The sequence below is a fragment of the Thunnus maccoyii genome, chromosome 9, assembly GCF_910596095.1.
Source record: "Thunnus maccoyii chromosome 9, fThuMac1.1, whole genome shotgun sequence".
Classification (NCBI taxonomy): Eukaryota; Metazoa; Chordata; class Actinopteri; order Scombriformes; family Scombridae; genus Thunnus; species Thunnus maccoyii.
In genome coordinates this window covers 7,050,097-7,063,368 of record NC_056541.1, presented here as the reverse complement: position 1 = coordinate 7,063,368, position 13,272 = coordinate 7,050,097, and the positions used below count along the sequence as shown (strand labels likewise).

At 37.2% G+C, this 13,272-nt stretch overlaps 1 protein-coding gene across 2 annotated transcripts in view; it reads left to right on the top strand.

Annotated features, from left to right (window-relative positions):
• The window catches only part of LOC121904493 (phospholipid-transporting ATPase ID-like), a 50,188-nt gene that overhangs the window by 15,765 nt on the left and 21,151 nt on the right, over positions 1 to 13,272 (top strand). Inside the window, exons 2-5 of one of the 2 annotated variants that reach the window (XM_042422267.1) lie at positions 748 to 835; positions 1,907 to 1,965; positions 5,929 to 6,042; positions 8,670 to 8,768. In XM_042422267.1, the coding sequence (XP_042278201.1) occupies positions 793 to 835; positions 1,907 to 1,965; positions 5,929 to 6,042; positions 8,670 to 8,768 (315 nt within the window). In that variant the 5' untranslated portion in view covers positions 748 to 792. Of the gene's footprint in view, positions 1 to 747; positions 836 to 1,906; positions 1,966 to 5,928; positions 6,043 to 8,669; positions 8,769 to 13,272 lie in introns of those variants that run through there. The other variant, XM_042422268.1, reaches the window with a different exon arrangement.

Below are 13,272 nucleotides of genomic sequence, written 5' to 3'. Positions count from 1 at the left end.
CAGCTGAGACAGACCACAGGGCCAGACAAGGCTCTTGGGTCTGAGCTCCGAGTTCCTTGGTGACCACATGTGTAGATAACTGAAGGAGTGGATGCCTGGCATGAGAACAGAACCTCCCTCTGAGTCACTCTCCCCTACATGGGAAAAACATTAAGAGGCTGAAGGCTGATGCAAACCTGGAGTAAGGAGGACATTTAAAACCAAAGGGGAAGTGAAGGCAGGACTCTCTCACGTTCCAAAAAGCAAACTTAAATACACACAGTGCTTAAAGCTTGACTGTGAAACAATGTAGAAGCTTTTAATAACATTTATTCCCTGTAGTTGTTTGCTCAGCATGTCTCCTATATATTTACCTGTTCCTTCTTGTACGCAAACACCCATGTACACACGCACACATTGTACCTTTTAAAAGTGTCTCTACCATCCTGACGTTTAGTCTGAAAAGCTTTTTCCCATCAGCTGTAAAGAGCAGCTATACTGGGAACTGAGAAACTCCTTTAAACTTAGTTTAAAAAGCTGTATGACTGGGGAATGATTACCTCATAGGGTATATTACGGAAAATGGTTTAATGGCAGCTGGCAGGCCTGCAGTTATCCTCACTCAAACAGCAAAACTTCCAGTTTCCTGGAGAAAGGTGATGAACAGTCTGTGAGAATTTATTTCCTTGTAATAGAGATGTTGGCAGACTCAGATTTATCATTTGTTCAGTTGGGAGGTAACAGCTTTCTCTGCTTCTGTCTTCACAGAGCGGTATGATGGATACATAGCAGAGGGAGGAAAAGGAAGTCAAGATGTCGTTCTTTGGCCTGGACTGTGTCAGGAAAAAAGAGAGAGGTAAGTCGTAACCAGCTGGAAGCTCAGTTTTCAAGTATTATAAATCCTGCCAGTCAAAGCTATTTTCACCGGGATTTACTATCTCGTAAGATTCGAGTTGTATTTCCTGCTTCAAGACGATAACAATCACACAACCCTGTTTCCTAGAAATGATGTTTATACTCTATTCAGTTGTAAAAGCAAAAAAACATAAATATAATGCTGCCTGAATTACATTTTCTGTAAAATTATGAGTAAATATTGATGATTAACATAAATAGCAAGTGGCAAAAAATGTTATACTGAACACAAGAGTAAAATGTTCATTGACAACTGTGATATTTAATTTTTTTTCAATATGCAATCTTGTCGTACAATATCCAATCATAAGCATTATTAAACTTTTTTATGGTTATGTTTAGGCTCTGGCAGAGCTTGGTTAACGTTAGGGAAAGATCATAGTCCTGGTTTAATACAGAAAAAAGTGTGACTTCAGTATGGTGTATATATATATATATATATATATATATATATATATATATATATATATATATTGCCTTTGAACATAATCCAAGCAGGGATTTGCTAACACAAAGTAATTGATAAAACAATTTAGTAGTATTGAAAGAGAAGATTTCACAGTTTTTTTTTACCTGGTCATAACAGCATTAAGACTTTTTCCATGAGTGGAAGGAGTACAAACACTGTGAATCGGTCATTTAGCATTTAGGTTTCCCTCAACTTTTCCCATAACCTCTGAAATGGAAACTGCGAATCAGAGGCTAACTCAGTGTCATGATTTTTGATATTAATAGTAAATACTGATAAATTGTTTGACTTTTGAATTAAAATTGTAAATAATGAGTCTAATAAAGCTGTATGTCAAAGAAATGATGAGATATTGAGTACTTGAGTGCTGACAAATCTTTGTGGTCGTCTCATTGGGTAGCACTTCTGGGGTTAAAGGTCGTACTTGCTGTACTTCTATAATATGAAGCACTTTGGATACAACTCCTGATTAAAAGAAAACTCAATATAAACAGACCAGACAGACAAATCAATAATAATCATTTCTTTGTCTTTTCAAATCAGAGCTGGAGAGGAGACTCCGTGCTAACGACCGAGAGTACAACCTTTCTTTTAAATATGCTGTAAGTATAAAAATGTGCTTGTCTTTGTCATTGCTGTTGGTCTTCCACCCACTCAGTCAGCCGGCCATCAATTTAAGGTCCTATTGTGCTCCGAAAACCTTCCTACTAAAATAGAGGAGGGGATGTGCAGCGGATGTAGAGTCAGCCGAACATTAGACACAACAGTTTACTACCCAGACATTTTGTCAGTATACAGACATATAAAGTAGAAAACACTCTCTATGGGCGTGTCTCATTACATGAGTGTCTGGCCGTTATCAGCAAACTGGACATCAGCCAAAGTCAACTCAGTTTACGCTGAGACTCTCCAGTTTTAGCTCCATGTTCCTGCCGTCAAGGTTTAAATTCACAAACATAACATTTCAGGGAACAAAATAGACACAATCATGCCTGACTTACTTTAGTGTTGTAAACATGTATTGTCAAGTGCAGCAGACATGCAATAAACGTGTAAATGTTTGCTACATCTGTATGGAGGATATTTTAACCCAGAAATGAAATTTTAAAAAAGAAAGTAGAAAATTAAAGCAGCAAATTATAAATAAATGCAGATTACTTATGGTAATCATGTCAATAAAATGTTTAAGAGAACAGCAAGTTGACATAACAAAATGGATATTATGAAATGGAAATTAATAATAATAAAAAAGCACTTTTAAAAACAAAAGACTGAAAAAAAATTCTAAATGAGGCAAACACTATTAAAACAAGCATACAAGACAAATGAATAAATATAGTAATAACACAGTTAAAGCAATAACCCTAGGGGGAAAAGAAACAATGCAAATATATACACACATCCATAAGTATATAGGCAGAAATATAAGGATAAATACACATATAGGCACAAGTAGGAAAACACATGTTTGTATATTATATAACTTTAAGAATATGAACATGGAAAGTGAAACTGAAAAACCTGAAATTGGAAACATGAAATCTTGTAATGGTGCTGGAAAATGGAAAATGTAGATTAAAACAGTTTTGTTTGTTTTTTTTCCCCCTTTTGTTTTTATTTTTAGATAAGATGATTTTCCATACATCTGCATTGGGATAAAACTAGTGGGAAAATACCTAGAAAGGGTGTAAACACCCATTTCCCCCTGCTTGTGTATTTAAATATTTACAACCAGAACTAAAACTTGCGTCAGTGTGCGGTGTTGTTAGTGAAGGGATCCAGTGATAAAGTGATAAGCGCAGTCCAGCTGGCCAGAGCTTCCAGCCTCCCGATTAGACCCACCTGGAACAGATCGAACGCCTCCCACCAGATTACACTCTCATAATGTAAAACATCTGCAAAGAACTCGCAATGATTCTTCACATTGCAGCCACAAGAAAAACCACTGAGAGACCAACCTAATGAAGGGTTTCAGTGAGGATTCACAAAACCAGAACCCACATAATTAGTTCTTTAAGTGTGTTTTCTGAGGACCTCCAAGCTGCTCTCTGCTTTTGGTCTTCAAAGAACCACCGATTGACCTCAACATTTTTAGAGTAAGCAGTGACATCAGTGGTGTTCTCAGGAGAACAATCACTTCCAAGAAATGCTCTTAACTATTTCAGTCAGACAAGCAATTACTAACAAGCTTTCTTCTAAGTTATCTGTCCATGACATACCAATCTTTTTAGAATAACAATGTCATCAATACAAAAAATCGTATAAACAATCAACAGCACCACGAAGTGCAGCTTTCAAATCAACCATAAAGTTTAATTAACACCTCTTTTAAACAGCAAACCGAACATTGTAATCTCCGTGAAAGTAACCGTGACCGCAGGGCAGCCTATTTACAGCATTCACCACATACAGAAAGCAATACATTTTTGCAAGTGTTAGATTGGTGGATCACAAATATTTGTAGGATGTTTGGTCATGTACATGAAATGAAAAACAGATGTACAACTTTTTTTGGTTTCACACAGTTACATAACAGTTGGTGTTGGTAATACGCAATAAAATGCACCAATTAAAGAGAGACTGTTCCAAAATGAGTGAAAAGACTGAATTTTTATATTATCAGTTAAAGCACACATGATGAAAATTCACTTCTATTGCCAGGACATTCACATATTTATGTCTATATATATATATATATATATATATATATATATATATATATATAAATAATCTGTGACACATGGTTTTATTGTCCTGGACTAACATTAATGTTTACCACATGGAAAAACTGAAGAAAAACTGAACAAACTACATAGACAGTGACAGTGAAGTGATTTGTAATTTCCCCTTCTAGTGTAATTTAACCCTGTATGTCATAAAGTAATAATCTATAAATCTTTATATTAAACATGTGTTCACTGCCTTCTGCCTTCCCATCTATCTACCATCTGTCTGTTTACTTGTCTGCACCCAAACACCGAAGGTAAAATCAACCCCATGACATGACATTGTGGCCTTTGAATAACCAAAGGACCATAAACAAAGGGACATATTTGCTCAAGCCATGAATGTGATTACGCATTATGCATTTCTCTTATCGTCCCGGATGCATAGGCACACATTTCCATAAAACAGGCTGTAAAGGTTTAATGGATTCATTACGTAAATGCGGTCCAGAGAATGACACAAGGTGCTTTACACACACTCTGACCTAACATAGTATAAATTAGTTTATTTTTCCACTGGTCCGTTTGCTCTGTGGCTAATTTTCTTCCAGCAATCTGATTGTTGTTTTATTTGTTTGTTCGTTTACTTGTTGTGCTATCAGACAATGTTTGCTCAAGCAAAGCAAACTTTAAAGTTTATGATCACTTTTTTGGCTCATGCACCAGGCGAGCAATTTTCATGCGATTGAATAGGCTCCATCTTTGAGTTTAATGCCTGTAAGTTTATCTTGGTTCAATGTGAGCTTTGGTCATCATCTTTATACTAAAATACAAGGATTTTCTCCAGTTTCATTCTTGTCAGTATACAAAAATCTCTAAAAAGACTTATTCAAAATCCTAACTGAATTATTTAAAGACAAGGATCAAATTCAAGAGCCTCTTCAACAGCTGCTGGACCAAACAGGAGACATCATTAATAGAGAGAGAAAAAAAATACATCACAATATGTCTCCTGTTTGGTCCAGCAGCTGTTGAAGACGTACTTGGAAGTGCATAATTTTTCTCTATTATTAAACAATTGCTTTAATAATAACATGCCAAATTATCATATTTTTAAGCAGCTTTGGTCAGTGAGGTATATATAAGCAGGGGCGATGGGTAGGTTAAAGGTCAACACTTGCTGACATACAGTAAAAAATATATGTTTTTGTTTTTGGTTATGATCGGATTCGCCTCCATGCTGTAGAAGTGACAACAAAAGTAAGAAAAGCAAAGAAAATACTTCATTACTATGTTCTGCTTTTGCTTCAAAAGGATCAAATTTTATCAAAATCTGATCTCAGTGCGTCACAGAGCGTCGACTGTTTTGTCACTGAAAAGGAAACGATAATCAGGCCAGCATGTTCTTCGGTTTCCTGAACTTACAGTCCTCTGTTCCTCCACACTTCCAATACTGTCTTCATAAGTTATTATCTCATCAATCATCCATTACTGAAACATTTAATATATAAGAAGTGAACTTTTGTAATAATGGCAGCAAGGACAAGAGATCACAGAGTATGTTGTTGGCTAACTGTTCCTACTTGTTGGTCTGACAAACATCATAATTGAGATTATTGTTTCCTGTCTTGATGATTACATGACCTCAGTTTCACACACAAAACTGATTCAGCATGTTTCACAACTTATATACCAAGCCACATATTTAAGGTTCCCCTAACATTAAATGAGAATTAACAAATACAGGATATTCAACTGAAACATATGACTTGAAATATCATGAAAAGCAGTTTAATTCCAAAGAACTTCTACATTTCTTGAAAGTCTGTGTATTTCATTGTCACTCCCAAGTTGGTTTTACCATTCACGCACAATCTTATCTTTTTCCACCTCCTCTAGACGAACGCCATCAAGACCTCCAAGTACAACTTCTTCACCTTTCTACCCCTCAACCTGTTTGAGCAGTTCCAGAGGATTGCTAACGCCTACTTCCTGTTTCTGCTGGTGCTCCAGGTGAGGGAAACTTCTATCCAACTGTCAAGCAAATTTTATGCAAAATTTTGCAAGTTTCTCAAATAATAAAATGCTAATTAGACTCGTTTTTATCAGTTTTTATCGGTTGACACATTTTCAAGAAAAGATTATGAAAGAATATCGTTATCTGGACATTGTGGAAAGATTGGTGTGTTGTTTGGAATTGAAAAGGGATGTGATAAGGTTTGTACTTGCCTCCACAAAAATTTGACTGGTCACCATAGTTGCCCCCATTGGATGTATTTGCTTCCATTGCCACCTTTGCTTCCAATTCATCCCAACAAACCCCCCCACCCCCAAAAAAAACCTTCAGCCCAAAAACATTTGAAAGACATGTCTCTGAAACTGTTGAAAGCACACCTTGAACTGCAAGCAAGGTCAATAATTAATCATTGTATGAATTTTTAAACCATGAGGCGATAAGGTGATACTTGTACTTTCCCGTACCTACAGTAGAAAAGCTATTTTTATGTGTCTGGCATAATCTCAGTGTAAAGTTCAAAGTAGAATCACCAGGAACCAGGAAGAGAAAAGAATTTGACTTTTTTTTCTGTATTCACACAATGTCAGCAGAATGGTTACCCCACTGCTTGCCTTGCATTCACACCAGATAAACACTTTAAATAAGTAATTTTTTTTTTTTATCATTTTACATATTTGTGTTGGTTTGTTAACAAGTGAAACCAGATACAAACAGTGTATTAGCCCCTTTTTATGGTTAAATAAACTGAATTGTATATTATTGCCAGCGATGGCTTTGCAGCCATTCTGCCGCTGCATTGTTGACACTTCTGTGGATCTTTTTGTCACGTGGGAAATATCATAGCTGTCAGAATTACAGCTATGAGGTTGACCTCAACTTTTTTTTCCCATTTAGCTGCACGTAATTATGGATTGAATGACCTGATGTAAAGGCTGTTCATGAGCTGAGTGAGCAGCTTTAATTGGAATATGTTTCAGCCATCTTGGAGTCCTTACTGTGATAGAGTCTGTGTCAGTGGGGGTCCCGGGCCTTCCTGATGAAGGCTGGCTGCCTCATTATACATTTATTATATTATAGATTTCCTCTTTATGAAATAGTAGAGATGGGTTCATTAGTAAACACTGACAAACTTGTTGATATCTGCACTATTTCCCCAGTTAGCTAGCTAATGTTGGATTGGTGGTAGCTTAGCTTACAGCCTAAGCTAAGCTACCACCAATCCTTGTCTTAATTTTTGCTAATAAAGAGTTGTTGCCACCTAAAAAAACAAGCTTAACCACATTAACTGTTTGTCCTTTTAGCAGTTCAGTTACCAGTAACTTAGGCCTGCTAATTTTAGCTAATTATTAACCTCTTAACCTTAGCTAATGTTGTATTGCTGGTAGCTGCTAATAGTGAGTTTTATGGCTAGTTAACTAGTAATGCAGGTAGCACTGCCTTGTGAGTTTTGGTACAGGTTAGCTTTGATCCTGTAATGTTAGCTGCCCTGTTGACAATCACAAACTTGAGCCAAGGACAGAGAGAAGTTACCCTGTTAAGGCACAGCTCAACATTTGCTCAAATTTGCTTATTTCCTTTTTGGCTGTTACTACTATGAGAGGTGTATTGATCTTATCATCTAACTCTTAGCAAGAAAGTAAATATTTCACTGAAATAGTGAACTATTTTTGTCCATAGCACACTTCCTTGTTGTGCAGCTCCCACACTATGATGCTATGACAGACCTGGGCCCCTGGACATTGTTGTTTGGACACTAAATGTACACAAAATAATGTTTTCTTTACAAAGAAAACCATACACACTGCCTTTAGCTCAAAGTGAAATTTAGTTGTTCCTCTTTTTTCGAGGAACCAAACTGTGAATATGCTGTGAAACGTCTCCAGACACAAAGCATTCTGAGAATCACTGTCACACACGCTTGCAAGATGTAACCCGACATGTCCAGAGGGAGTAAGTGCTCTAGCACAGTGAAGCTGTGTTAACCAAACAGGATATGGACGAATCAAGTGCAATGAGATTAAGGAAGTATAATATCCAGCACAGGATATTGCCTCATCGTGTGCAATAACAGTCACGTTGCAACACAGAGGTCGCCTGCAGTGGCTGCACTGCTGGCAGACGAGGAGGAACTGGAGCACAACAGCAGTTTTAAATAAGATACAACATTTTCATGTATCTTCTCTATAAGTAACTTTCCAGTTTGCCTCTGTATATATCAGAGTTTGATACCATATGGTACTGTAGTGCGTAATTACCTGCAGTATATTATTTATTGTACATTTAATGAAACAGGAAACAACTTTAAAAAGTTCCTCTTTCCACACAAAAACATCCTTGTCAAGCTGATTTTCAACCAAATTTCAAACATGTTTTGTTTTTGACTTAAAGGACGGGTTCACAAATTTAGTGGTATGAACCAGAGGAATGATTACAAATGAGGAAAACCTCTTTCAGTGTTCATATGGGCACCTGACTGTTGTTTTAAGACAGACTTGAAAAATTGTGAACCTATCCTTCAATTCACCACTCTCTTCTACCACACTCTTTCCTTTCAGAGCTGTCTTTACTATAGTTGTTTTTCCTCATTGTTTCTTTTTGGCTGAAGTCTGTTTGTGTTTTTTAGGCAATTCCTCAGATCTCATCTCTGTCCTGGTTCACCACCGTCGTGCCTCTTCTCCTAGTGCTGACAGTCACTGCTGCAAAAGATGCCACTGACGACATTGTAAGCACATTCATTTAAGTGTTGTTTTTTTTTAAGTGTTTTGTATTTTACATTCAGCAAATCATCACTATAACAATTTCTGAGGTATTATTACAATGACAGTATGCAAACTACAAAGCACTTCGCCAAGGCTAGTGGCAGAAGATGTATTCAAATACTTTCCTTAAGTAAAATTATCATTACAGCAATATAAAAAATAGTTAATTGCATGTAAAAGTCTTGCATGAAAAATCCTACAAAATAGTACAAAGACTTCATAATATATATAATATATAAATTTGACATTATTATACATAATCTCATTATTAATACTGAGGCATCAGTGTTTAAGCTGCATGTTACTGTTGTAGCTGCTGGAGGTAGTTTGAACTACTTTATATACAGTTAACTAGTTTAGTCCAGTGGTTCCCAACCTAGGGGTCGGGCCACTCCTAAGGGTCACCAGATAAATGTGAGGGGTCATGAGATGATTAATGGGAGAGGAAATGTGACAGATAGAGCTGTACCTGTGTAATGGGGGAATAACGCTATTATCTCCAGACGGCAGGAAGACCAAGGATCTGGTCCAACCCCCCCCCCCCCCCCCCCCCCCCCCCCCCCCTCCCAACACAATTCGACTCAGACCTACTCTGTACTGTGGTGTTAGGATAAGTAAACTTCAGGAATTTTCAGTGTCACGTGGCTGACAGGGGTTGTGGTCTAGTGCATTCTCTCTGTACCTGTACTCATGTGTAATAACACCTAAACGCTCCCCTTATACCCTTTCTTGACAGTTGCAGGACTAAATTGCCCCCACTTTGGAGAATGACCTCTATGAAATGATCACTAAACAGGTTTGAGTTTGAACCACGCTAATAGGGGGTTTATTCTAGTAGTAGAACTAAAATAAATAATAAATTATAATAAAAAATAAGCCCCTTTGCCCCTATAGCAACATCACACAGCAGAGTTAGATATGTAACAAATGGAAACCAAAAATAAAATAAATATAAAAATTGAAATATGTATATTCGATTAGAGGAATATCTATCAGCACAGTATATAACAACTGCGAGTGACAGCTACTTCTTAACAGCTACCCAAATAACAGCTGATCGGAAACTGCACTTTTTACCACATACCAGTGACACAGTTACACATTCATGGTCAAATAACCACAAGACAGGTACTGTCTCACAGATAGAGTCACATGAACTGTCTGTGGGTGAAGCCACCAGTGTGACAAACAGTTCGCAGTGCTATTATTGTCCGTCGCACTTTCTTTCTTTCAGTGTTCGTGATAGAGTCTCGTGTGGCAGGGAAATAACAGTTTACTCACAGTCTGAGTTGAAGACAGTCCATAGTTACAGTCCGTGCAGGTGAAGAGAGAGAGAGAGAAAGGAAGCGCGCACATCAAAGGCGCCGCCGTCCACGCTGCACACTGTCTTTGTCCACGCTGCACACTTCTTGGATAAAACAAAAACAGAACTGGAGCACGAAGAGACTAGCTTAGACTATTCACTTATCTGACACAGAAAGAAGGAACAACAAAGTTCTGATGCACAAATTTGTTTTCAGTTTTTGGACTTTGGACGTCATTTTTGCTTTGTTTTGTGTCATCAGAGACTGCAGCTCCCATCCAGGTGATCCCTAACCTTACCCAGTAGGGGTTAGTTGCCTAAAATGAACTTAACATTAACCATAGAGGTGGCAGATTAGAAAATTTATTTTTGAGTTGTTTTTGGAGCCGTCACGTGGGTAATTTTGGAAGGCAATGACAAACAACCTTTTGCTATTTAGGTGTGGGGACCTATTCGCTGGTCAGTCATCTGGAATATAAATAAAGTTAGGGGACGTATCATGCACATTTCTAGGACTATATTTTTATTCTGGGGCTCTATAAAAAATCCTTATTTATCCTTTACTGGCTCTTTATGCAGCCCCTCAGCTCAGCCTCTATCTGAAACAGGATGTCTTAGCTCTTGACTCTTTAAGGCCCCACTCCAAATAAGTCCACTCTGTTCTGATTGGCCAGCTTCCAGAAGCTGCTACTCGCGGAAGTTTGTTAATATTGAACATGTCGTGTGTCTAAATTGTACCAAATTCGATACTGCATTCCTTTGTGTCTACAACAATGCACCCGCCAAGTGTAAAGTAGATCGAATGAACGGTTCTTGAGATATGCGAAGGACAAACATACATACGACAAAGATCCCTTGCTCTATATAGAGATCAGAAAGTGAACAACATTGATGATATGTAGTTTTGAATATCGGCCCTGCTGCTTGTCATTAAAACAATAGTGCCCAAACTTTTGGCTGCTACTGCATATCCAGTCCAAGTCTTGTACAAACAGACACAATATGTTATTTCATGTTATCTCATGTTGCTCATAGTCACCATTTACTTTGTGACTGTGGGAAAAAAAACAGCTTTATTAACAAAACACCTCACACTCCACTTCACCTGTTTGAGTTCATTTTCAGTTCAATTTGTCACATTGTTGTGCATAACAGTCACATATTGCACAAATATTTGTTAGCAGAGACGCTTATCAGTCTGCTTAACGTCAAATGAAGGTTACCATGGCGACCGTGTGTCTCTGTTTGATTAAGTCTTGATTCAAGCACATTTTCAGACCTCAGGCTGCTACTTGGTTTTCATTAATTTTTAGCATAAGGGCAAATACAAATAATTTGACAATCAGCGTCCGTACACTACATTCATGTTTTGAGTTTAGGGATTGATTAGTGAAATTATTACTCAACTAAATGTTTCATCACTATTCCTGAAAATGTTTTGAGGTAGTTCTCCATTAGTGACGAAACATTTTGTCATTTGGGAGTTGAGGCTGATTAAGAAATAACAAAATTTCCCTCCCTCATGAGATACTTACACCTATATCACAGTTGGCCTACACTGTAAGGTCATCAGGAAAGAGATTTTTTTTTTTTGTTGTGTTAATGGACAAACTGTTTTCTTTTTCATTCATTGATTCCTGAGAATAGAACACAGAACGAAATGTACTTCAAAAACAATGAAAGGAAAATGACTTTTCGTTTCAGCTGTCAGGGTCAACCAGACAAATGTATGTGTATGAGTGCTTGTGGCACCCAATAACTTAATGCCAAACCACCAAGAGGAAATGAGTGATGTCATGAGTTAAACATTAGCTATAGAGGAGGAGAACAAGAGTCCTTTTGTTTTTCTTGAACAATCCTCACCACCAGCACCCATCGGTCCTTTTAGTGAGGACACCGGGTTCAGGCTTTAATCAGTCTCTGTGGAGACTCCAGACTGACAAAGCGTGACGAGGTAGATGACCTTGCTGCCTCCTTTCTGTGAAAGGACATTTTTACAAGCTGTCGTCTACTGAACTGCAGTCACGTAGGAATTTAGCAGAGATGTCGTTTTTGTGTCTCAGCCTATCCAGGAAGAGTATTTTGTAAAACCTGTGCAATGTCACATCATGAAAAAATCATGAAAAGGGCAAAAACAACAGCTGATTATTCATATTTCTTGTATTATGTTGATGAGATTACTTTATGTGCAGAGATATAGGTTCTGCAATTAAGATATTAAGATGATTTTTGTGGTGGATTTTGGAGCAATCCCATCATTTCACAGTAATCATATAATTCAGTGGTTCCCTAATTTTGGTTAGTGATCCTCAAAAGGGGTCCCAAGATACTTTTGAGGGTTTGCAAGATGATTAACAGAAGAGGAAAGCGGAAAAAAAACATTTATGCACAAAATCATGCTTATTTTTTAGACTCTGCTCTAATCTTTGCACATGGAAACAAAAGTCTTTGGTCATAACTAGTAGACATAATGTATGCAACTGATGACAAGGAGTGCATATAGATTTTTTGTTTTATGCCAAAAAAGTTCAAAACTATTGTTGTTGTCATAAATTAGGATGGCAACCAAATTCAGATTTATTGTTCCTTGACTTAAGCTGCCTTTCAGTCAAGCAGATTTTATATAGATCAGCTCCTAGTTAATTTTTGGAGTCCTATTAAGTGAAATAAGGTAACAAGTGAAAATATCATCCCCTGCCAAAAAGTAGAATATAAAACCAAAACAAAATCCTGGTTTTACAGGAAGACATAAGTTAATTTTCTTTTAATTTTTAACCATCTCTTATATGTAACACCTCTCCTGCAGTTTCACGCTGGCAGTTCTTTGACAGATCAGTCTAGACTTACAACCTTTAGCTTCTGCATCAAAAAAAACAGCAACAAGGAAGTCTGAAATGAACAAAGCAAGGCTGCTTCCAAAATGTGAAAAAGAGGATAAATAGTTAATATAAGAATGGAGACATCTTTAGAAGGAAAAGTAGTCCGCTGGGGTAGGTAAACACCTCAAAATTGCCTCAGAGAGGGAAGTAATGGATAAGAAATAAAGTAATAAAAGTAATAAAAGCAATAGAAAGTAATACAGAAAGTAATAAAACTATAAAAAGATTATCAACACCAGATTTTAACATTATGTTTGTTATTAATTACAATGGGGAAACCACCTG